At 36.0% G+C, this 27,354-nt stretch overlaps 1 protein-coding gene across 1 annotated transcript; it reads right to left on the reverse strand.

Moving 5' to 3' along the window:
- Positions 1-657: 657 nt before the first annotated feature.
- Positions 658-27,354, reverse strand: LOC142334726 (uncharacterized). The gene is made up of 11 exons (XM_075382985.1): positions 26,998-27,354; positions 22,975-23,239; positions 18,777-18,961; positions 18,046-18,237; positions 17,069-17,445; positions 16,442-16,631; positions 13,431-13,597; positions 13,054-13,261; positions 5,827-6,004; positions 2,439-2,689; positions 658-1,448 (listed from the first exon to the last, which is right to left on the reverse strand). Exons 1-11 carry the CDS (start codon positions 27,278-27,280, stop codon positions 898-900), a joined length of 2,847 nt encoding a protein of 948 aa, XP_075239100.1. The 5' UTR covers positions 27,281-27,354; the 3' UTR covers positions 658-897.

Here is a 27,354-nt window from a genome sequence, read left to right on the forward strand (position 1 = left end):
CACAAAAGCGAGAAAAGAGGCGCGCATATCTAAAAGTGGTTGAGCCAGCTACCCTCTCCCACCCCCCCCCCCCCCCTCACACGGTAGGTACAATGGAGATTTATTCAACTTCATGATTATATATACACTATGTCTTAACAGGATTACAGAAACAAAATTGGTGTTAAAAAATAAGCATTAATTTTGTTCACAAATTGTTCACGGTGGGGGGTTCTACATGGAGGGCGTATATTTTTTTTTTTTGGGGGGGGGGGGGTTGGGCGTATACTGGGGGGGGGGGGGGGGGGGGGTTCTACTGAGGGGAAACAATGACAGAGTTGTGCGAATTGATCAGATCACCATTAACTCCAACAATGCGCGTGGTTTGAGATATTATAGTATTCTAACTAAAATGACATCTACAATTTACACATTATAATGGCCAGGAACGAGGAATAGAAGCATCATTTATAATTTAGGGACAGACAGATGATACCAATAATTAGAAAAACAAAAATGGTCCATTTATAATGCATCAGTGCTACAATCATAGTAATAAAAAAGGCATTTGACTTTTAATCTAGAATAGAAAAATCATTATTTAGTTGATAGGTTACGAACGGTGATTAGCTTTCATAATCTTGCAATGTTTTTGATTTTAAAGCAATAATTTTCAAAAAATTCAACTAGCGTCTTATCCTTCAACTTGATCCGATAAGCTGGAATTGAAGGCTTTCCTAACTGCTGGATAACTTAAGGATAGCAATAACAAATGCCCTTCTTCGTATATTTCCAAAACCTATTCTGACTATTTTTCCTCAGGGTGTTTATATTTTATTTAGTTTTTAGAGGGAGGGGGGGGGGGGGGGGTTCGAAACAGAATAGATCCCAATTTTCATAGCAGTCCAGTTATCCTTTCTATGTCCCTGGACTTGTAAACTCCATTCCCATTTCCTCGCCCTCTGGGCAATCAGTGTTGGCAAGCATTTCCAAAATATTATCCAGGGCCGCATTGTCGATTTGAGAATCTGGACCATATCCAGACTTTTTCAACCTTTCCCCAATCATTGGTATGTCTGTTATTAGATCAGTTTTAACATAACCGTCAACATTGGGTGCTAAGAGTTGTTCCTTCGAGGAATAGTAACTTGCAAAGACGTGGTCTTTCGGCCAGTTAGGGTACAAGTAAGCCAAGTCGTGAAGATCTCGGATCCTATCGGGGAGAGATCTCGTTTGCAGGTCTCGCACTGTGAAGGGTTTCAGGTTGAACACCTCCATCGTGACTGATCCCGGAAGATAGCAGAGCCATGATATGGTAATTGCAGCTTTTTCAGATTCCGCGAATCTGATCAGAAAAGTGCCGGGCTGTTGTGTTGCCATCAGCAGGTCTTTGGCCTGTTCCTTTGAGATGAAGCCACGGATGTAGTTCTTGTTCCACAGTTCTCGAATGTACAGAGGATTCTTCAAATCTAAAATTTGGCAAAATACGTGGTTAAAGCAAACATTGCTAACAGCAGCATTGTAGGGCAACTATACTTTGAGATTCGTATACGAAATAAGTATTAAAAAATCAATAGACCTAAAAAAGCTAACTCGACACATCGGTGGAAATATATTTCAATCAAAATTCGCGGATATATCATGGGAAATTTAATAGATTTCTAATTATGTTCAACATAAGAACTATTACGGAATGATCAAACTTCTCCAAATGTTAAAAACATACCCGGCAGATTGCCGGAAAATAGCCGCCGTTGATTCCAATAAGCATGATTGGGATTTGACGAATAGAATATATTGAAAAAAAAAGATTTTTGTACAAAAATATTTTTTAAGTCCGATTTATTTTGATGGCATTTCGTTGTTGAACATACTTCTGTTTCTTAGAGAGAGGCTACAGGGGCTACTATCAACACCAATAAGCATTAGAGGTGGTAACTAAGACTTATAGGAACGACGTTCAAATAGCGGGCATCTAAAATTGGGCTTTATGGTTTTATCCCGTTTCTATTTCTGACTTCAATTTTTTATACCGACTCTGTTCATTTTGAATTGCTTTGCTTAGCAACTGATGTTCAAATTCACTTTTAGCAGAATGAGAGAAGAGAGAAACTAGCCTAGAGAATTCAAAAAGATTTCACGCAAAATGTCGAATAAGCGGCAAAATGGTGAAGCGAAAAAAAGTTTGACGAAGTAAAAAAAAATACGAGCGCAATAATAGCCGGCTGAGAAGATGAGGGCGGCTATTAATTACGTCTTAAACTTTTTGAGAATCTGCTTTTTTCCTTTTACTTCCCACTCGTAGCTTAGAGGGGCCAGGACTTATGAATCGCCCTAACTATACCCTAACTTGCAAAAATTTCGTGAACTATCTTTAATAGTAATGCACGTCAGAATCGTCACATAAGCAAACATCTGCGATATTTGAGACATTTTTTTTTCGTTGGTCAAAAGCTTACTCGAATCATGCATCAATTCTGTAATCTCGTAGAACCATTCCCAAAACGTGAAATTTTTTCCGGGCGAGAGACCCCTGTAGAACTGCGCCCAAGTGATAACTAAGTTCTTGTTGTGCTTGTCCGTAGGGTTCTCAGGTATAGGCTGGTTGTGGAACAATTTGCTACATAGGAAACTCAAGTCCTCCGCTCCGAGTCGGTTCACTTCTCCTCCGAAGACGAAACGCGAGTTCAGAAGATCTGCGAGCTCGTACCTTAAATGAACAAATGTCAAATCTCACAATTTCACCGTTCGCTTCATGACAACAATAAACATTACAAGTGCCCTGACGTTTAGTACCCTTTGACTTTACTAAACCCTATAGTAACACCTATATTATTAACCCCTATATTGTTTTAGTAACTCCTATATTATTTAACACTGCATTTATTTATCCACTACATAGTTTCACCCGATTTCAAGATCGGTATTTACTGACAAATAGATTCAAATCAAATATAATTAGTCCCCACAATTAAAATAGGGGTGCAAAGACTGACGAGTGAACATAATTAAAGCTGGACATTCACTTACCCAAAGAAAACTACTGTCGCTATTAGCCATCTCAGCTATTCCCTAGAAAGGACAATTAAACGTAATTTCAAAGTAACGTGAACCCTAAAATATTTTTTCTTTTAGTGCATATTGAGATAGAAAAAAGACAACAGCCAATTTTGATAATATCATTACTTTCAAAAACAAAGAAAAACTTTAGCACTGCTTGGAATTATTCCAAAAACTAAAACTACACGTGGCCGATTCCACAATTACCCAGGATCGTCTAATTAATCGGGTAAACGGCGAACAAGCGTAACGATTAAATGAAGATTAACGACTTAATTTAAAGTTTGAGGCAGAAGAAAATTTGAGTGAAAACGTGACAGGTCCTCTCAACCCAGTCTGTTTTGCCGTCAAAGCCCAATTTAAAACATACCCGGCAGATTGCCGGAAAATAGCCGCCGTTGATTCCAATAAGCATGATTTGGATTGAAAGAATAGAAGATATTGAAAAAAAAAATTTTTGTACAAAAACATTTTTTAAGTCCGATTTATTTTGATGGCATTTCGTAGTTGAACATAACGTACTTCTGTTTCTTAGAGAGAGGCTACAGGGGCTACTATCAATACCAATAAGCATTAAAGATGGTAACTAAGACTTATAGGAACGACGTTCAAATAGCGGGCATCTAAAATTGGTCTTTATGGGTTTATCCCGTTTCTACTTCTGACTTCAATTTTTTATACTGACTCTGTTCACTTTGCTTTGTTGAGCAACTGATGTTCAAAATCACTTTTAGCAGAATGAGAGAAGAGAGGAACTAGCCTAGAGAAGTCAAAAAGATGTCACGCAAAATAATGAAAAAGCGGCAAAATGAGGTAAAGCGAAACATTTTTTTATTCGACGAAGTAAAAAAACATAGCAGGACAAGTCCTGACGTACAATTCAAAGAATTTTCAATGACTAAACAGAAAACTAGACCAAGAACGGACTATGAATTGATTGGAAAAACCATTTGGAAAAAAATCCGATCTTAAAAATCGAAAAAACTGTAAAAATCCAAGTGAAATTGCCGCATGTGAACAAAAAACCACTAGCGAGAAAGCGAATTTTTGTTCAAACACCGTTTTCTCACTCTACTTTAAATTTGGAGCGAAAAAATTTCACGCCGCAAAACCACTCGCTTTTTCGCTCCACTTCCTGTTTCGGCGTGACCAAAATCACTACTCCAATTTGACTTCAAAAATCATGAAAATGTGTGAACAGATCTTAAAAAAAGACAGCGACCCAATACAATTCAAATTCTTTGAATTGTAATAGGAGCGCTATAATAGCCGGCTGAGAAGATGAGGGCGGCTATTAAACAAACAACTCGGCGCTCTTAGAAGGACCAGCAAACAATATCAATGCATGAACCGTTCCTTGGTCGCGTACTTTGATATACCAGATATGTTAATAAGTGTCTTACAATTTGACTACATAAAAGAACACCATTAGCGCATTTCAAACTTTGGTAATCCATATATATGATCTCAGCTCTCGGGAGTCGCAAATCTTGGCTTAACGACTGAAATTCAAATTTATCGCCAAAAAGCTTCTTTATAAATTACACTCGTATATATGCTCTCGGCATTGCTCTTGGTTGATTGTATGTCATGTCAACCTGTCAGAAAAGTAGTTGCAGTGTTTTGTGACGCTGAGGGTTGGCCTTGCAGAATTTGGAAAACTTTAACAAATTTAGCCGTACAAAATTTGAACTTCTTGAATGCTGCGTCTGACCAAAAATAAACCAAAAGGACAAAGCATCAGAGCTTAAAAAGAGGGTTCAAGAATCCGATTAGAAAAAACATGAAACTGATAATCATTTCATGTCCAATCTAGTTTCCTCATTTTATATTTCAACTGGTTTCTATTAACCTTTTCTTTTACATACATTAAGTTGAAAGTTGTTAATTTTGAGTTGACACACGTGACACTAGGAAAATTGATCTCGGGCACTAAACCAATAATTGTGCAAAAAAGTTGTAAGAAACTCAAAACTCTCTTCTGCACACTCGACAGAGGACTACGACACCATTATAGAACTGTAAGAGCTATGTACTGTTTTACTAGGTCAGTGATTTACCTAGCACTGTTTGCTCACATCGCAAAAGTCACATATTTAGCGTGTAGACACATGACATATCTCGAAAAATCAGTTTATCCCTTTTATAACTTTATGATTGATTTTAGCTCACGACCTCCAGCTCAATATTATACTGAACGGCAAAAGTAAGTTAGCACCCCCTATTTTCACGAAGTAAAAATTCAATTTTTGAGGCAATTTTACTTCGATTTAAAATGACATTTTGAGAACAATTTTTACAACATAGATCTACTGCTACACTAGTACTCTCGCCTACCTATCAAACTCCCAATGTAAATTTGATGAACTCCATCAAAGTTTCGGAGCAAATAGAAAGTTGTCACAACATGTTTTCAGGCTTGTTCAACTATGGCTACGTTTGCACTTTTGTTGCACATTAGAGAAAAATGTGGACAAATTGAATCTTGTGACAACTTTCTGTTTACTCTTAAACTTTGATGATATTCATCAACTTCATATTGGGATTTCTGGTAAGAGAACGTTGCGTTTCATCTGAATTTCAAAGGTAGGCGAGAGTACTAAGGGATCAATGGTGTAAAAATTGCTTTCAAAGTAATATTGCCTCAAAAACTGAATTTTTCCTTCGTAAATCTAGGGAGTGCTAACTTACTTTTGCCGTTCAGTATAACAATGAACCAAACTGATGCCATTATGAACCAACGAGCTACAAGATTTTAGTTAACATATTATTGAAAACGGCTCTCACCAGTGTACTGAGTCGGGCACTTTGAATGGATCGACGAACTGGTTGGCAAACTTGTTGTCCCAGAGGATGACTGCGGATGCCTTTGGTTCCTGAGACCCATGCACGATGGCCACCACAGGCAGAGACATGGAAGTCAGTCGGAATGTTATCGAGTCGTTCTCCTTCAACAGCTGGCTGCCTAAAACACACACCAATCTTTCAAAACAAGTAATAGGGGTTAAATTGGCTTTTATACAAAATTGGCTCTGAATAGCCTATTCGAATACTGCTCGGGTTTCACATATTTATTACGTACTATGGCCATACTTTTGGGGCAATTTAGGTAAACGAAAAGGCCTCCGATCTAACAGGTTACTATATCATGACACGAAACTCTTTCACAGGCAGTATTTATTTTTGGTGAGGAAACTGATTTTTACAGCCCTTTGAGGTTTCTTCAGTCTGTGCAATTGCCGTACTCGTAGGCTGATCTTCCATTGTTTTTTTTCTTTAAAAATCAAACAAATTAATTATAAAACGCTTTGTCTTATCGTGACTATTTGACCATTTACAAATATCTTATCTCTTCACAAAAACGAAAAAGAATTATACGATCTTGACTAGTTAATGCTGATATTTTATAACAATTTTAATTATGTTTCAAAAATAAAATGAAAAATGCAAATCCGATAGCTAATGTCGATAAAATTATCAGTAATTAAATATCGAGTTTTTTAAAGCAATTGCAGGAATTTTAGTTTGTCTAATCGAGTTTATTGCAGTTTTTCTCATAAAATAAATAAATCAAAATTCAATTTCTCTCAGACAAAGTTTTCAGCAATTACATCAGTCCAGCCATCTTTTTTTGATGCGATTTTTCGCTTGACCCATTTTAAGTCTCACGCTTTCAACTTTTCGGCCTTAAAAACGGGATAAACAAATAAAATCCTCAGAAAAATTAGTCTCTAAATTTGTCACGAAGTTGTTGAGGAGACATGAATTCACTGTGTCAAGGGCTGTAGAATTTGACAACCCTCGCCTTTTTTGTTTGAGAGCAATCAGCCAGACGGAAATCCGTTAGGCTCAAACGCATTCACGATAGAACGGCCCAAATAAAGTTCTGTTAGAAAAAACTGAATTTCTTGAAAAGAAGTAACTGTAATGTTCATCAATTATGTATTAAAATTTTTCCACAAGTTTTTGCCTTGAGAAAAAGTTTACTTGAATTTCAGAGGAGACCATGTGACAATCTAGTTAGTATTTTGGGAGATACTGTCATCAAACTAATTGGGAAAATTTTATTCTAATAAAACCAATGACCCTCCAGATATTTTTGCCATGTCAAGCGCGTATTTGAAGTACTTTAAAGATGTGAATCCATCTTATATTTTACGCTAGAATCAAAGTTTTCACAATGGACATAATTAACAATAAATGTTATGATAGACTTGTACCTTAGCATAGAATTTTTTAAAGTTGAAGGCTTGACTTCAATTCATCTCCTTTCAATCCTGTCATAAATACTTGGCCATGTGAGCATGCCAATAAAATTTTCTTATTTCAGCATAACTTGATCTACTCTCCCCAGCCGAAAACAATTTCATACAGATTTGGTTACATATATTGGGAGTTTTGCGTGCGTGAACTGCTCGACCCAATTAGGATAAAAAAATATTACCGACAAACTAGCGGTGTGAAAATCGAAACTCCTATCGAAAAACAAAAAGGGCTGCAATAATACTAAAAATGACCTCAATTCAGCTGTGGTGCTTAACCTTGGTCTATTTCACTATTCAACAAGCAACAAAATTTATAAATTTCGGACAGTCTTGTTACATCTTTATTTCAAAAACTGAGAATTTTTAAAAGCAAAACATTGATTGATAAAACATCGCTGGAACATACCTGGCAGAATGCCAGAAAATAGCCACAATAGCTTTGTAGATCTGCAGTCTGAAAAAAAGAGTAAACAAGACAGACCAAAAAAATTTGTCTTCTCATTGAAGGCTAATATGTTATATTTTGATTAAAAATCTGTATAAGTTTTTGTTGCCTCTATTAGCGGCTCTCAAACAATCTTCATTTAGAGTGACACACACACAAATTTGACCGTATCTCTTTGAATTAAAGCAAATAAAAGTCAGTTTCAAAGTGAGGAAGTCATTTTTGAGAGTGAGGTAAGTCAAGTGTGACCAAAAATTTAATCACGCGACTGAAAAAACACGCTCCACTAAAGGAAAAAAATGACGTTACGAACGCACTTCAGTTGATATTGCATGAATGAATGAAAGAAAGTAGATTTGAAGTGGTTGTGACGCCATATGGTCGTAACAAAAATCTTGACGACGAAATAAAAAAACATAGCAGAACAAGTCATGAAATACAATTCAAAGAATTGAAATAATTTATGACCAACTGACAATCATTAACTCCTCTATAAAAGGCAAATGATGATAGCTGTTAGTAATGAGACCAAGCAATAAAACAACACCAGAACAACAAAAACAAGCAAGCCTAAAAAATCAATTTTAATTTTTGAAAAGACAGGATCAACATCAGAAAACAACTGCTATGAACTCAAACTGCAAACTATATACCTCTATTTCTCATTAGCAACCTAAATAACGATGAGTCCTCTTTCTACTATTATTATTAAAAAATAAGACAAAAAAAAAACAAAAAATAGCAACAAAACTCGCGGAAACTTTTTGAAATCGCTTGTATAAAAGTCACAGAACGCAACCGCTACTGACAGATACAATTAATCAATTTTTTGATTCCCTAATAATCACAGTTTAGACCTGTTATCAATGAGATTAGGTGATAAGACAGCAAAAAGTACAAATACTATAACATTAAAAAATTCAGGAAGATTTAAAAAAAACAAGCGTTTAAGTCACAAAAAGCAATAGCTATGAACTGAAATGACTGACATTAATCTAAGCCTTTTTAGCAACTAATGAGACCTGACGATAATGAGATCAAGTTAAGACGACAAAATTAAAGTTAAGACGACATAAGAAAAACTCGCAAAACTCAACAAAGTCGATAATTATTATTGAAAATAATTAGTGTCAAAACCATAGAAAGCACTAGCTTTTAGCAGAAATGATTAAATGGATAAAAATAAGTCCTACTAGCAGCATCAGAAACCTGTCCCCAATGATATTAAATGATAAGACATCAAAAAGTACAATAAATACTTGCAGAACTCAAAAATTAACTCAAAATTTTTGAAAAAAGCAATGTCAAAGTCATGAAAACCACTGGCTATTAACACGAACCCTTAATTAGGTCCTTTTATGCCTCATTAGCAACCAAACAGTCCTGTCATTGACGATACTAAATTGTAAGACACCAGATAATTTTTGAAAAAAGTGGCCAAAATCTAAAATTCCCCAATATTTTATGACAACAAATAATGGCAAAGTCATAAAAAGTTTTAGCTGCGCCCTAAAGAATTCAAGCAAAGGCAAATAGACACAATTAGAACACAAATATACCGTCTTAAAATTACTGAAGGAGAGGAAACTCTGAAAACAGAAGTCAAATTGACGCACCTGAAAAAAAATCCGTCTCAAAAACCGCCAAATTGTTCAAACACCAATTTCTCACTTCACTTTGAAGGCATTTTGAAAAAAGTCACGCATCAAACCAACTCGATTTTTTGCTCTGTTTTTTGTTTCAGTGTGACCAAAATCACCACTCTAATTTGACTTCTCACTAACGTGAAAGCCGAAAAAAGCGTGCCAGATCTTAAAAAAGACAGCGCACCAATACAATTCAAATTCTTTGAATTGTAAAAAACTAAGAGATGTCCAATAATAGCCCCAGCTATCGCAGTGCGGCTATTAATAAAACATTGGTGGATAAAATAGCACTAATTTTTAATAATGTTATGAATAGCCCTATGTTTTAATAAATTGCTCAGAACCAAAACATGAAAACTTCGGGAAACAATAGATCACTGAGAGCTGAAACAATATTCACTTTCTAAACAAACAAGCAGAACAGCATGCATATGAAAAGACAGAACCATCGCTTCGTTTAAACACGTTTGTACAACCATGGCCAAGAACTAGTTCGTAAACTAGCTAAACTAGTAGAGCGCAGTTTCATAACCGATTACTTAATTGTACAGACACAAACCTTTATAACAGTCTTAGAATAATGAAAAATAGCCAGCAGATTGCCTGAATTGCTGCAAAACAGACTTAAATGCCGTAGAAAATAGATATCAACGGTTATTGAGTTGAATTAAATTGAAATCCGAAAGTTTTTAAAAAAAATGCAATGTTTCCATTTCGTGAAACTAAAATTCCTTATTTCATTTCATCTATGTTCCTGTAATAGAAAGTTATTTAGAGAATGAGGTGAGTAATTTATGAATATAGCTATTAGATTGCCTGAAAATAGCCGCAATAGCTTTGTAGATCCGTAGTCTCAAAAAATTGTAAAAGAAACAGACCAAAAAAGAAATCCCTTTTATTAAATGCTGATTTCGATTAAGAAACTGTACAAACTATTGATGCTTCTATTAGCTGCTCTCAAATAACCTTCAATTAAGAGTTACACACAATCACTTGACCTCATCTCTTTGAATTAACGTAAAGAAAAGTCAATTTCATAGTGAGAGTTATTTCTGAGTGAGGTACGTCACGTGTGACCCAAAAGTTAATCACGAGAATGAAGAAAAACTCGCTCCACTAAGCGCGAAAAATGACGTCACGCACGCAATTCAGTTTAAATTGCATGAACGAATGAACAAAAAGCAGATTTGAAGTGATTGCGACGTCATATCGTCGTAACAAAAATCTTGACGACGAAATTAAAAGAACCAAGAGAAAGCCAATAATAGCCTCAGCTAGAGCTTCGCGGCTATTTATACAAGAACTAATCACGCAATTCAGCAAAAATACTACTAAAGAGCATAAGAATGACATCACGTACATAAAGGCAACTGATGAGCAGCATGAACACGTGAAAACAAAACAGATTTGAGGGGTGCAAAATATGAAAAAACGTCAGAGGACGAAACAAAAAGAAAAACGGTTCCCCAAAATACAGTCGTTAACAGAAAAAAAAACACTCAAATAGCAAAATCATAGAAAACAGCCGGTTTTTGAATGATATAATCAGAAATTCGCCGGTTTTCCATAAAGAGCAGTAAGCTGAGAAATCTGTTCAGATTGATCATGCCTCCGTCGTTTTAATTGAAGTTTTTAAAAAAATTGAACTTTTTACAAAAAATTCAATGATCAACATCAATTTCGAGTCGATCGATACAAAATTTACAGAAAAACAAAATCAGAAAGTTACTAAAAATGCTCTTATAGTTACTAAAAAGGCTATAAAAGTTACTAAAATACAGGCAAAGAACCATGTAATTTTGCGATTTGAACGTTTACTTTTGTTAACAAGCGTAGCTTTGCATTATAAATATATTTAACATAGCTGACTAATCCAAACATAACCAACTAACGTCGGACAATCAAATGACTGGCGGGCAGCCAACTTTGCCAGTAGCCAACTGGTGCTTAAGGAGGCTAGCCTTAAGATACGCCATTCACAACATGTAATCAAGTCTCTTCAACAGATTCCTTGAATCACATGCTTAGAGAGTAGAAAGTCATATGGCTAAGAGAACTGCTCAGCACCTTAGTATCCTCCAGACGTTACCTGTTTATCCTTCTTGAGGACGAAAAGTGGTCAGACGAAAACACTGACGAATTGGTAGCACGACGAATAGCATAATAAAGACCAACAGGACAAAAATAATTGCTGAGCAATTAGCTATGATCGACAGAAAGTCTTATTTGCATCTGAAAACTTAAAAAAACTGTTCTTCGCGGAAGGTTACAACAAAACAGACAATCTTAACAATTTTAAAGCAAGACCTTTAAGGACGAGTTCAAAATTTGACTAATATAAAGAAAGCTATGAGAGATTAAACTGCACAACAATTCTGCAGACTTTATGGTACATTTTTGGCTCTTTTGCTGAAGATAAATGGAACTCAATTGCGAACAAAAAAATCAATTTTGACAGAATTCTCATGTTGAACTGATTAAAACTGCTTTAAAAGGAACGGCAAATTCCTAAATACTTAAATTTCAGAGAAGAAGCCTATTATTAGCGAACAAAGGCCGAAATAAAAGAGAGGACCAACTGTAGATTGCTCCCATTGAACCGACTTAATTTTCCTCTAACTTGAAAAACGAAATTGCGTGTTGAAGCGTCTTTCAAATGAGCTAAATTTATTTCGAATAACCATGAACTCATCTATGAGCTCTTTTCACTTCTATCAACTGAACATTATCAACGAACTGAGTACTCTAAATGTAAAGGCCCAAAGTTCAAAAACAGAAGACAATGTTCGAAAAGAAAGACTCCTTAGTTTTGTCACAGATATCCGTCAGCTTACCTTAAGAACCTATATAATACCAGTAATCCTCATCGACTAGTAAAGAAGACAACTGCACGAATTTCTTCAAACTTTTTTGAGAGCAATTGCATAATTTTCTATGAAGTAAAGTACACCTTAAAGATTCGAGTCAACAGATGAGAAGGTAATGACTGTGTTCGATAACAACTAAATTTTGGATCTGATAAGCAACGAGATAGAATCACCATGAGATCTGAAGGCTAATAATTCTATTTTTAGCATCGAAATCTTATTTCCAAGGACCAACGCAGTACTGAAATTGAAAAGATTTTTCCCGACCTTTCGGTTTTTCGAAAGAACTTTTATCAATTGGAATGTCGCGAAAAACAAAAGAACCGGATAATTGTTTTCACTTACTTCCAAAGTAAGTACTCACAAGTAAAGAAAAATTTGATTACACTGTTGTGAAAAACTCGATAGAGAAATGGGACGTCTCGTATGGATAAATACATGGAAGAACCCTGCCAATGTCCCTACCAAAATTAGATCTGAGGAAGTGGGTTTTAAGTGTATAATACGTCTTTTGAAGTCAAAAGAAAAGGCATGGGAATTTGGGCGTCCGTAATGAATTCTAACAGCAATTGAGTGTAAATTTCACAGAAAACTATCAGTACTAATTCGCATCACGTTTTGCTCTCAATTCATTGTATTTAGAGTCTGAATCAGGGTTAGAATCACCATAGTAACTTATACTCATACTTTGGTACATCGACTTTGGTACAGACTCAATAAGCACTCAGTACTGATTCATGTTATATTTTCGACTGAATTTGTCTGAATCAGAGTCTGGATCATGGACTTACTTCCAAGCACAGTTGAGAGTCCCTGGACCAGCATGTCACTCCTGGAGGTCATGGTGATTTCTGTGTGTAGGATGAACCTGAGTTTCTCCTCCATGACACTCTCCGTGTAGTGAGCATTTCTCTTCTCTGTTCTCTTCAGCTTAGTCAGCACTAAGTTTTTGAACACTGTGCAAGACTGTTTACCCAGTAAATTTGTCTCATTCTTAACCTGTACAAAAACTTAACGTTCAAATAACTGGAATCTAATTTGAAACGGTTCTACCGCTGGGGCCAGAAACGGAAAGCGGTCAGTTAAAGCACAATTAAGAAAAAATTGCACCTTAATACTTAAAAAATATACCGAGGTTAATTACCTTTCTTAAAAGCTTAGTGGGTACCTGGTTATTTGTGAGAACAGCAGCTGTCGCTGATGTCTTGGGTGATGCCTCTCCGTTGACTATATTCTTAGCCACGTAGTCGTAGTACAGGTCTATGTTCACATTGCTCACACTAATCGCATTCCCATGCGACTCACTGTTGATGTAACTCAACAATTTGTGTCCCACTAAAACAAGAGTATCAATTGATAAACATACCCGGCAGATTGCCGGAAAATAGCGGCCGTTGATTCCAATAAGCATGATTGGGATTGAACGAATAGAAGATTTTGAAAAAAAAAAGATTTTTGTACAAAAAAAATTTTTTAAGTCCAATTTATTTTGATGGCATTTCGTAGTTGAAAATACTTCTGTTTTTTAGAGAGAGGCTACAGGGTCTACTATCAACGCCAATAAGCATAAGAGATGGTACCTAAGACTTATAGGAACGACGTTCAAATAGCGGGCATCTAAAATTGGGCTTTATGGGTTTATCCCGTTTCTATTTCTGACTTCAATTTTTTATACTGACTCTGTTCATTTTGAATTGCTTTGCTGAGCAACTGATGTTCAAATTCACTTTTTGCAGAATGAGAGAAGAGAGAAACTAGTCTAGAGAAGTCAAAAAGATTTCACGCAAAATGTCGAAAAAGCGGCAAAATGGTAAAGCGAAAAAAAGTTCGACGAAGTAACAAAAACAACATAGCCGGAAAAATTCCGGAAACGACTCGAAGGATATAATTGCCCATACTTATGACTTAATAAATAGAACAACTATTGTGAACCCTGAACTTCCACAAATGCCATAAAAAATAAAGAAGAATAGAAACAACATTCGAACACAAATTGAACAAAAAAAACTAGAAAAACTTAATGAGTTTTTTTTTAATAGTACAAGGAAGCATAAAACCGAATAAATTTCCTTTGCACTCATAGCAATGAAAAGTTCGCAAAACTATGGGCAAGTCATAATAGGCTTGGAAACTTCTCAGATTTAAAAAAAGAGAAAAACTCCCAAAAAATATGAAAAAATTGTTTAAAATTTCTCAATTTTTCTACCAAATTTCCCAAGAAAACTAAATTGATACCAAGAGAGCTTTAGTCAATTGGTAACCGAAAATATCGTAAGTAACAAGCTTCTATTCGATTCCCACTTAAAGCATTAAAACAAAAAAAAACAGGCAAAAAACCATTAAATTAGCAATAAACTCCAAATTAGCAACAAACTCAAATTAACTACTTGAACACTTCAATCCCTATCAAAACAAGCCTAAAACTAATACAATGTCCTAATCAAACTTCATAACCATCAAAAGTTGGAAAAAACTGCATTTAAAAGCCGCAAGTGAAAAAAAAAATTCGCTCGCTTAGAGAAAATTTTTTCAGACATCAGTTTCTCGCTCTCTCAAAAACATCTGAATGAAAAAAACCACTCCCTTTTCACTCGACTCTTCAGATTTTTCCAGCGCCAAAATCACTTCAAATTTTTTTACGCGTTTCATTTCCCGCTTCAAAATTCACTCCAATAAATTTGATTAAAAAAAAGTAAAAAGATTAAGAAAAGTTAGTAATATCTGTCATTGAAAAGTGCTCTAAATATATTCCATTAAAAGCTCTAGAAAAGTTCCTATCAAAAGCTCAAAAACTAGAATACTAAAAAGTAGCAAAAAGCAGAATCAGAAGATTTCAGCAAAAATTCAAAAAAAATCTCAAAAATTCGCGGAAATCTTCATAAAAATTACTCAATTATCTTTAATAAAACGACTCAAAACTGAAATCAAAATCATCAACAAGCATCAAAAACAACTAAATTCGACTATAAGCATCCCCAAATGCTATAAAAACTTGAACACAAAGAGCATATAAAAACAACTTGAAAGAAATCTTAGAAAAAAAAGCTTTTTTGATAACACAAGAGCACATAGAGCCAAAAAAAGTTAAATGGAGCAAAAAAAAAACTTAAAAACTTCCAAAACAATAGGAAAACCGAATAGGCTAAGAAACTTCTCTAAGTTTAGAAAAAAGGCGAAAAACCGCAAAAAAATTAAGAAGAAGAAGAATTAAAAATGTTTCAGTTTATTGTCATTTTTTTTTAACAAAAAAATCGTTTAAAACCTAAGAAAATGTAATCACTTGGTATCTAAAGACTCAGTAGCTAACATGCGTCTATTCAAAGCCCATACAAAGCAATATAACAAGACAACGCAAAAAATTGCTAAAAATTGCCTAAAATTCAGCAAAATAGCTGAAAAACCAGCAAAATGGTATAAAATTCTTATTAATGACCAAAAACCTACAAACCACTATTAAAGCAACCTTTAAAATCACACAATATCATAATAAGACTCCTAAACCAAAAAAATTAACAAAAAAACGGTTTTAAAAAGCCGCACGTGAACACAAAATTTCGCTCGCTCACAGAAATTGTTTCACATCTCAATTTCTCGCTCTCTCGAAAACAGCGGAATGAACAAAAAACCACTCTCTTTTCGCTCCCCTCTTCACTTTTGTTCAGCACCCAAACCACTCTAAAATTTTTCACGCGTTTCATTTCCATCTTCAAAATTCACTCCAACTAAAGTGATTAAAAAAAAGGACTTCTCCAATACTCCTCTTCGAGTCGTAAAAATAGGAGCGGAATAATAGCCGGCTGAGAAGATGAGGGCGGCTATTAAACGTAACAGACTAACTTCTAACTACCAGCGAGCGATGAAGGCTAGTTTTAGCTTAATTTGGCGTGTGGGTTGAGCGTTGCGGGGGGGGGGGCTCAGCGAATCAGTAATTTAATACCCTCCGGGATTTACCCGTTTCTGCCGTTTTTGAGGACAAAAAGTCAAATGCTCAGACAAAAAAAAAACGATCAGACGACGAGTCGGTAGTTCAAAAAATTGCAATGAAGAAAGAACAGCAGGACTAATACAATTGCTACAAACTTCGTTTGAAAGCAGCGAACAAGTTATCGCTATTCAAGATCTGACATTCTAGAGATAGCGGTCGTAAAGGAATTTGACCACGCATAAACCAGAGCTTACCCAGATGTCTGGCGCTGACACTGAACTTGGAGTCCTTCTTGAGAATCTGAGGTGGCTGTTTGTTAACAAGGAACGTCTTCTCAACAAGATCTTTGAGGAGGAGGTTGACCTTAGAGAGTAATGTTTGCATTGAGGTATCGTCACTAGCTTGGAGTGGAACTGTCTCTTTCAGGAGCACAAACTCCCGACACTGAAACAAACTCAGTTGATGTTGGAAGATGAAGTTCTAACATTGGCTGATGTTACTCAAAATTGTGCTTCTCCATTAAATACAATTAATTTGCGAATTTATTGAACGAAAGAGTAACTGGATCACATAAGCTTGGTTATGTCAAAGAATTTATGTATACAAAAATCAATTTAAAACTTGATCACTTTCCCCTAGTGTGGTGACATAATGTAGAAAAATTATCTTATGTCACCTCTCTTCGGGGACAAATAAAATGTCATTCCCTATATTCGAAGATATTGTTTTCAATAAAAAAAGAGGAAAAATTCGTGTGTAGGTAAAGATCATTGGCTATCACCAAAAATTCTAAGACATCGGCAATAATTCGACCCAAGAAAAGCTATTGACAATTGATAAGATCTTCAACGCTAATGTTTTCAACGACTGCTGATAATGACCTGATGTCTGGTTCTGAGGACACTGTCACACAAGCTTTCACACCACGACTGCAATTTGTCCAAGTCCCGGTTCAGGTTCTGTTCCAGGAGCTCTGGCATTGTGTGGAAACCATCGACAGTGCCAACAGCTGTGGCTCCTGAGGTTGAGGCACTCGAGGTAGACAGGGTAGATGAGTCACGTGGAAGCAGGGGAACTCCAACTGCACCCTGCACTGATGATGCAGGTGTTGAGGGGTTTGAGGAGGCGGTGGAAGGGGTGGCATTGGCTCCACATGCCGAAAATGTGAGTGGCAAAGCGTAGCTCTGTTGCTTGGAACACCACTCGACCACTTGGACAAGAATGTGTTTCTTCAGAACCTCCATCATGCCAACAGTGTCTACAACACAACGCCACCAACTATTTCAAAATACGGAGCGCTAACCGGATGCCAGTTTAGCCTAATTCGCTATGAGGGAGGGTGAATTTGTCCCCCATTTAGGTCTAACATTCTAGCACCTTAACAATTAATTTATTCCATTTATTTCCACCCCAAATGGCAAGCCAGTTATCCAGAAAAATCCATTTATGTCTGCAACAAACAGAATTCTTTTATTCGAATCTAGAGATGATGTCAGATAAAGGTATCGAATTAAGCGACAAAAAAACGAAAAAAAATCGATTTCCTAAAATGTTAGTAGAAACAACCACAAACAGTTAGAGGGAGTGTAAGAAGTTAACAATTATATAGAGCAAAGTAATACATCAATGAATGTCAAACAGGAAAGATGCTAATTAACGAACAGACTCAGAAAATTCTGAACTCATAATAGAGAAAGTTAATTTTACATTATTTTCAAGCTTAAAAAATTTATGTATAATTGGAAAAAAAATTACAAACTACTGGCATAATTATAAAAAGCTCCTCGCAACTAATCTTAGAAATCCAATCATAAGCTAGCTTCAGGGTTGTTTGAAAAAGCACTTCACGAGTGCTGACCTGATAGACTGTTGTAGACAGCCTCTCTGTTGCTCTGGATTGTCTTTGCAGCCAGAATCACATCCGTGTGAGCCTGCGCCTCAGCAGCCAATACACTACCCAGGGGGTCCGAGGGACTGTGGGGTCCTGACAACTGTCCATCTTGCCCAACCATTGGAGAGGTTGCACTGTTGGGGTTCGACGAGTTACCGCCTAAATATTGGTCACATTGAAACAACTTGCAGTAATTTTGTTGCTATATTTTGTGGGATTACCAATTCCTTGATGCGACTGGTGGAATAGAACAATTGTAATCGACATTTTGAGAATTTATAGTGGTGTACATTAACTGGATCTTTCGCGGATAACGTACTAGGAGGGTGGGAGGTGCACAAACGAAAAAGATCCCAATAACTATCAAATGTGGTAGTACCTATTACTGTAGTACCTATTATTATTATAATTGATCTGGGTCGAGCAATTCAAAGAAATTTTTGAACAGGTATTGCTTGCTCATAGAGAACTCAATTTAATGAGCGGCAAAATATTTTCAAACATTTCGCTTAGAATAGTATTTTCCCAACTCAATTAGTCATGACAAATTTTCACAAACAAATGAGATGAGACTAGCCCGTCATTTCACTTAAGGCAAATTAGCGATTGTCATAATTCGAACAAAGCATATCCTGAAAACTAACAGAGGTTAAGCACCCAGTAAACAGATCATAAGGAATAAATCCAGGAAAATTTACCCGTGAGCAATGCAATGCCATCAGTTGCAGATGTAGCCACAGCCGCAGCTGTGGTGTCGCCATAGCGTGATCTGAACAACTTAGCCTCAGCCTCTCTCTGCTTGTAGTTCTCCACTGTTGAGAAGAAGTGGTCTTGCGTCTCTTGGATTATGGAGATATTTGCATCCTCATTCACAACTCTCGCACTAAGCATCACAAACTTTGCATTGAAGCGCAACATACTAGGATTAAAAACCAAATGAAAACATAACCGACTAACATCGGGCCAATTGCTCTCAAACGACCGGCGAGCGGTTGGCTTCAGTAGTAGCCAGCTGGGGCTTAGGGATGTTAGCATTGGGGAGGGGCGGTGGGGGTAGGGTTGTGGGAGAGCTGGCCGAGAGGGGGTCCAAATCGCCAAGTTGGAGGAGAGTGGAGACGGGGGAGTGTTGAGGGGGTAAGTGGGGGGAAGAATCGCCCTTCCCGCCATGAAATTGTCTCCTCAAAACAGTTTCGGTGAATGGCATACTAGTAAGGTGTAGGGCTCTAAGATAGCTTAATGTCTACTTAATGTCCTCCGAGCTCTGCCTGTTTATCCCGTTTTTGAGAAGTCAAATGGGTCAGACCAAAAATTGGTCAAGCAAAATATCGCACTAGAAAAGACCACAGGACTAATATTATTAATTGCTCTTGAACGAAGTTCATAGCAGTTATTGTAAACGTGTGTCTTTTTTATGCAAAATTTTCGCTTGACTGTTTTGACTTTTCGAGTGAATTTTTGCGTTTCGCGTGACCTAAAATTCTTTCTCAATCACAATTTCAAGCAACTGAACTCAATTGGCGGCAATTTAATACTAAAAGTCAATTGAAAAGTGCGCCGAAACTGGTGCCATTTTTTACTTTAAATCTTAATAGTGCTATGTTAACCTCTAATGTGGTTATTTGAAGCCCGCTATTGAACTTCTTAGTCCCATTTAGGCTCCCCCTCCCTCCCTCCCCCCGACTGGAGCAGGCTGCAATTGGTTAGAGCTCCCACTAGTCGTTCAAGAGCAATTCTTCCGACGTTTAGTCGGTTATATTTGCTACAAAGTTCGTTAGAGAGCAATAAATGGAATCCGGATTTTCTGCAATTAGTCAGAATCACTGTGGCAGTGCACAAATGTATAAATGTAACCGTCAAATTCGTTGCTATTTGAGAGAATGAGGAGTCGGGACCTTAAGAAAAAATAATTAAGAAAGAAACCTTCAATTTTTCAATTTGCTGAGAGGCATAACTGATCAATTTGATGAACAAAAATTCCCATAAAACTTTAAACAACAAGAGCAAAACTAATCACTTCAAAAAAATTGCAGCAGTATTCTCGGGAATATGTTTCGAACAAAGCCGCCAGATTGTCGGAAAACAGCCGCCGTTGACGCGCTTGATGCATTTCGGGATTTAAACAGAAAAAGAAAAGAAGAGATGAATTGGCCTAATTTTTTTCTCAGTGTCAAAAAGTGTTCTGATTTGGCGTGCAGTTTCAGTTGAATTCTTAAGCTATACTTAATTGAGCTCTCAACTGAAAGCTAACAAGCTGAATACCAATGTCAGCTAGCAAACACTTTATTGAACTTTGATAACCTAATTCTAAACGACTTAATGACCAGACTATCGGTTTATCCCATCTCTTTTGATTTTGATCTTTTGACTTTGACAGTATTAACCACATCGCGCAAAGGAATGCGTTAAAAAATTAAAATCCATTCAGTTGAAACAGTGAGTGAAGTAAGTCAGAAGTCAAACGTGGAAATCGTGACATGTAAAACGAAAAACGTGATCAAAAGGTAAACCGAATATAAAAAAACAAAGCAGGACAAATCCTGACATACAATTCAAAGAATTTTTATTGACTACACAAAAAACTAGACCTAGAATGGACTATGACTAGATTGGAGAAACTATTTTAAAAAATCTTAAAAATGAATGCGAAAATGCCGCATGTGAACAAAAAAAAACCCAATTGTGAGATAGCGAACTTTTGTTCAAACCCACTTTTCTCACTCTACTTTGAAATAAGAGTGGCACAATTTCACAACGCAAAACTAATCACTTTTTCGCTCCGTTCCCTGTTTCGACGTGACCAAAAACACTACTGCAATTTTACTTCAAAAATCATGAAAATGTGTGAACAAATCTTTAAAAAAGACAGCACCCCAATACAATTCTAATTCTGTGAATTGTAAAAAAAAACCACGATGTCCCCAATAATAGCCGCTATCGCTTCGCTTACAATTTAAGGTCTTCGAATTGTAAAAAAAAACAGCAGGAAAAGTCCAGGATTGAGTAAACGATAACTAGATCTAAAACGGACTATGAGTGAAATGAGAAAACCATTACCAAAAAAAATCAGATAAAAAACAGAAAACCACTGTTAAATTGCCGCATGTAAACAAAAAACCCCTAGCGAGAAAGAGAAATTTGGTTTAAAAAATCGGCCCAGAATGAACTATGAATGGAGTGGGAAGACCATTTAGAAAATCAAACCGATGCAAAATTAAAAAAAAAAACAGTGAAAATAGTTACTAGTTAATTATTAGTTTCGTTACAATTTGTATTCTCGGTTGTCAAAAAATATGATCACCTCGATTGCCTGTCACGAGAAAAACTATTCTAGAAACTACTCTAGATAAATTATTTAGATTTTCAATAAATCATAAAAACCAAAGAAAAATGAAGCTCTACTTCCTATGCAGCTTGCGTAAAGTTTTAACTTAGAAAATACGAAGGCTCCAAGAGAGCTACAGAGAAACAATGCCAGTGGGCTTTGTGAGTTATGCAGTTTCTCGAGACCAATAGTCAAACAGCTAGTCAAACTAAAAAGAACAAAAACTGCAATAAAAAACGCAAACCTTTGTTCAAACGCCGTTTTCTCAATTTACAATATAATAGGAGTGATTAAATTTTAGGCCGCAAAACCACTCGTTCTTTGATGACACTTAATGCTTCTCCGTGACCCAAATCATCACTCCAAAATTTCACTTCGCATCATCGCATCAAAATTTCAGAACAGTTCAAAAAAACTAAGCAAAAAGAATTCTAAACAGACTTGAATGCGTCTTCCGCGAACAAAACTAGCTTTTTTAATAACTAGTATCTACTGGCAGAGCGATTAAAGGCAGAAAGAAATAACAAGCTTACGTCAGAAGAAAGCTAGGGCAAAAAGTAAATTAACCTACAAAAATAATAAAATTCAAATCCTTTTCATATACGACAAGTACACATACAAATGGAGAAAATGGTTTCATCCCAAAAAGACAAAAATTGCTCAAGCAATAAACAACATCAGGCAAGACATAAGACGCTCACGCACATCTCTCACTTCTAAAAAAACAAAAATAGCCTTTTTGAAAAAATTTCATTGAATTTCGAAGAATTAATGCAAAAATAAATTGATTTCTTTAAAACGGAATTTAAAGATTTGACGATGCACGAAAAAGACTCATTCTATAAAATCAAACCGAAATAAAAAACAGAATAATTCTCCCCAAATTCAAAAGCAAAAACGTAGAAAAGAAATTGTTTTCGCATAAAGTAAAAATGATACAGAAAACTCCACGTTAAAAACCAAAAAACTCAACACCTGGATATTGAAAAACCGTTATCATTCAGAGTTATTACAAAAAAGACTGTTCGCAGAACAATAAAAAAACAGTTATTATCGAAAAGTCAAACAAAACAAGAAAATTGAGAGCCATTTTGCCCTCACAATAATAAATTACTGGGTTCGCAAAAACACTATTACTAATTGCAGAAAGTTAGATATTATAACAGCTTTGATCCAAAAATGATAAAAACCTAACTACAATCAACAGAAATGAGCCAAATCGACAAAAAACTGTAAAAGCGGCTAGCTATATGCACAATTCTGTAAAAAAAACTTTCAAAGTCAAAAATCAATTCATTCAATACAACGCATGAACAAAAAACTTCTCTGACTCAGCAAAACGTAGTTCGCACGGCAATTTTGGTCACTTTCGCTTCTAGGTCACAATGGCGCCTGAACACATAGTACTTCCGGTTACAAAAACCTCAAGGAAAACCAATACTCCTCTTCGAGTCGTAAAAATACTACGATCAGCCCAATAATATCCTCACTGTAGCTTCGCAGCTAGTAATGAGCACACATGATATCGCAAGTTTCGGGATGGCTTGAACACTTTCTATAAAATCTACACTTACGCAATTCTGGTCAGTAATTCTGTGATATGTAAACTGATTGAATTTTTCTGCTGTTCGTCAATCTGGCCGACCAACTCTGTTGCATTGCCATTCATGAATGAGGGCTCTTCATTTGAGGCGCCAGCAATCGCCACCATTCTCAACTCCTCGTTAAGACACGCTTGCATGCGAGCCTTGAATATTTCAGGGTCCTGCTCGGCGTATGTTTTGAGTCTGTCAAGAATTCCTTGAAGATTCATTGTAGACATTATTGCCTCGTCTGTATCTAAAAGGTGAGGACAAAGTTACCTTGGGGCTTCTCAAAATAGTCGATCAGAGATTACAAATATATAGTTTTTGTTTCTAATTGGCCAAGGGTTGGATATAATTCGCTCATAATAATTTCCATGTTTCAAGATACAAGGTGCAAGATAACTCATATATACTTTAAAATCACGCAGAGCCGAAAAGAAATATAAATGGATAATGTTTTTGCTAATCACACGTTCGGCTGTGATTGATTCGCGTCAAAGCGAACGGATCACAGAGGCATGGCAATGCAATACAATTCTTTCGAAAAGTTAGATTATGTTGATTGTCGGCTAAATGAGCGCATAATATTACAATGTTGGCCATTTCTCAGCCAATCAGATTGGTTTAAAAGCATGTTTTGACACTTGTGCTTGATGACACGACACCTCCATTCGGGGCCTTCCTGTCATAGCTAAAATTTTCAAACTCTGTACTATAACTTGCACGATTTAAACTTTATGATATAAAATTTTATATGAGCGCATGAAGATTTTATTGAAATAACACGCACGCATCATGGTCAACCTTGTTTCATCATGATTCATACAGCTTGATTCGATTTTACATTTGATAACTTGTTTCCATTTGGTCTGAACAAAAACATTTCAATTAGATATTGTAGTGGGAGTCTAATACTACATTCTTGTTAGTCAATAACTAGATTTGCCTTGAAAGTGTAGCTCAAATAGAAAACGGGTTTGCATGAGTCAAACACGAACAGCTTTCACATCGAATTATAGGCTGAAAATTGAAATGTTGAATCGTCTCAAAGTCCGTTTTCTCAATGGCAAATAAAATTAAATCATTAAATGATTCATTGGAAGAAAATGGAATGCGGTTCTTCACTGTTTAATTACAGTCTATTAAAAGGGCGGAAAATTTCTGCTCGACTTAAAGAAAGTTAACATTAGAAATTCAACCATTGTATCAGCATTTGAAAGAGAAAAATGGCGACGAGAAGGGATACAAATTAAAACTAGAAACCTTCACCGGACATCATAATTGCCTTCACAGTCAATATTTACCGTTCAGATTTCTCAGGCAATTTTTTTAATGAATCCTCAATTAACAAACCATGCTTTTTTCCTACAATTTTTGTAGATCAGATTTTTCCAACTAATTTTGAGGGCTTCCTGGCCAATCTGGGGTATCATTTTTTAAGCTCTCTGAGCCTAGAATCAACAACAAGGAATTTCAAATACTAAAGAAACCTAAAAGAATTAAACTTAGAAAACTTTTTGACAATTTTTGATCATATTTTCTCAATTTTGACCGAGATTTATTTGACCCAGATTTATTTGACTCCGGTATCATGGCTGTTTATAAAGGCAAGTTTGAAAGGAACTTCGAGCTAGAAACACCTTACGCAAAAAATTTTTCTCAAAATTGTTATTTTTTAATTCGCCAAAACTTGAACATAGCCGGCAGATTGCCGGAATAAATGCGAAAGAATAGACTTGCGTGCCGTATAATAGAGATAGAAACCGATACAGATATAAGTTGAAAACGTTATCGTCGCCGGTCAAAAACCTACGAAAAAAATTAAACGATAAATTAATAAAGCTTGTTAAAATTCATTGCGCAGAAGCCTTTTCATTAGGGACCCTTATTACACATATGAGTTCCTTGGACCTTAACCAAATTTAAATTTAACTTAAGTTTTAAAGTACAGAAGCCCTTTTATTGAGTGAGCTAAGTCACATGACCAAAATCTAATCACGCAAAAAACTTTTGCTAGAGAGTGAGAAATGACGTCACGCGCGCAAACGCTGTTAGTGAGAGGAAGAAGTCATTCAGAAAATTTGACTTTACAGCTTTGCTGTGTGAACAAACGTAAAACAAAAAAAGAGCGTCAGACGACGAAACAAAAAACAAAAACATAGCAGGACAAGTCCTGACGTACAATTCAAAGAATTTTCATTGACTAGACAGAAAACTAGACCTAGAACGAACTATGAATGGATTGGGAAAACCATTTAGAAAAAAAACAATCCAAAAAATCGAAAAAAGTAAAAATCAATGTAAAATTGCCGCATGTGAACAAAAAAACCACTAGCGAGAAAGCGAATTTTTGTTCAAACACAGTTTTCTCACTCTACTTTAAATTTAGAGCGAAAAAATTTCACGCCGCAAAACCACTTCCTGTTTCGGCGTGACCAAAATCACTACTCCAATTTGACTTCAAAAATCAAGAAAATGTGTGAACAGATATTAAAAGACAGCGCCTCAATACAATTCAAATTCTTTGAATTGTAAAAAAACCAAGAGCACCGCAATATAGCTCCGCTCAGCTTACAGCTTCGCAGCTATAATAAAACTATTTTTGTGCTCTAAAGCTTTGCTTAGATCGTCATTTAATCCTGTAAGCATTCCATTTTTGCTATTGTAAATGTAAAGGTGCTAGAAAAAAGATCGGCGGGAGGTTCTGAAAGGTACCTCGTTGGCATCTTCGGAACTTTCTTGAGCTTTCCGAAAAATTGAATTCGTGTGGCTTCAGACCTTGGAGAGCTAATAAAACTTCTCATAAACAATTTGTCTTCAATTTGAAAACCTCTACGGCAGCCAGCAACTTGTACTTCAGATGTCAAATATAACTCAAACATTGATTAGTATATCTTACCTTATTATCCATGTTAGCATACCCCTTATTATCTATGATGCTTGAACATCCAGTAATGCTGCAGTAAATTTTTTTTCCAACTTTTGTTGTTTTTTGCTGTTCTGAAGCAAATTCTAAAGTGTCAAAATCTAGAGTGTCAAAATTTAATAGCAACGTAACTTAAAATAACTTAATATGTAGTTTCCTCAAACAACTTTTCGAAAAGCTCCGCTTGTGCGAATCACAAAGTAAATTGATACTTTGTTTTGCAATGTTTTGACAAGACTAGACATATCTACTGTGAAAAAATTTTTGTTCTATTCACTAAGACTTTTTCAAGCGACATCTTCGAATCTGTTTCAAATTTACAACTTTGCCAAATGTGAAAAAAAATAGCGAAGACGAATGATTAAACACAGCCAGTTTTCAAACTATTGGAAAATTAATACAAGCGCAGCATTCATCAGTAAAACCCAATTTTCAACCTTGACTCTGAAACAATTGACTAAACTTGGGCCGAAGTTTTCGTTTTCTTAACAATGTGAAGAAAATATTTTCACCTGTGCGCTAATAATGGTTTGCTAAACCGAAAATAGAGGTGCGGTTACACTCATTGACATAAAAAAAAGCTCACATTGGAATTCAACATTGTATGCCTCCTGTCTTTGAGGAGCATTTTAAGTACCACCCCGATCTCCATTTTTTTATTTCTATATAAATCGACTGTAAATAGCTCATCTTAAGTGAACAATGACATGACTAATTGCGGAAAAAATCTAGATTGAAGATTGTCAGTTCACTGTTATCAGCAGTATGCTGTTCCACGTGAAATCTGTTCAAATTGATAATGCCTCCAATATTTGAAGTAAATTTTGCATCGTGTATTCAGATGTCAAATACAACTCAAACTTTGAAAAGTGTATATTAAAGGATAAATTTCGTACGTCCAATCGTCTGATTTGATCGTTTAGTTTTATCAATGAATGTAGCCATTAAAATGAACGTACCTCCTTCTAAAGCTTCAAAAATTTGTGATAATCCACCGGTGTTTTGACGGTATCAGTTCAATTTCCCATCAAAGGGGGGGTTGGAATGGGGTGCGGGGAGGGGGTATTTTCGTTTTGCGAACTAACTTTGTGACGTAGAATTAAGTTCCTCGTTGATACTGGCAACCATGAACTCTAGCAATCTCTGTACATTGTCATTGTCCACAATGGACGATTGACAAGGAGCCAATTCTCCAGGGATATCTTCCACAGTCGGCAGGAACACCTCCTCTATAAAAGAAGGAAAACGCTCCCTGATTTCAATCGGGATGTTGTAATTGCTGTAGACGTCTTGGAGCAGTTTCTGGTTATCACGACTGGCAACCAAAACTGACTTGACCCGCGACCACAGTGCCACGGTATCTGTCATGACTGTGCGTCAGTGTCAATTGAGACACGAATCACATTCACATCAATATTCGATTCTGAAGATACAAAAAATTG

Source organism: Convolutriloba macropyga, chromosome 1 (genome assembly GCF_964194025.1).
Source record: "Convolutriloba macropyga chromosome 1, txConMacr16.3, whole genome shotgun sequence".
Taxonomy (NCBI): domain Eukaryota; kingdom Metazoa; phylum Xenacoelomorpha; order Acoela; family Convolutidae; genus Convolutriloba; species Convolutriloba macropyga.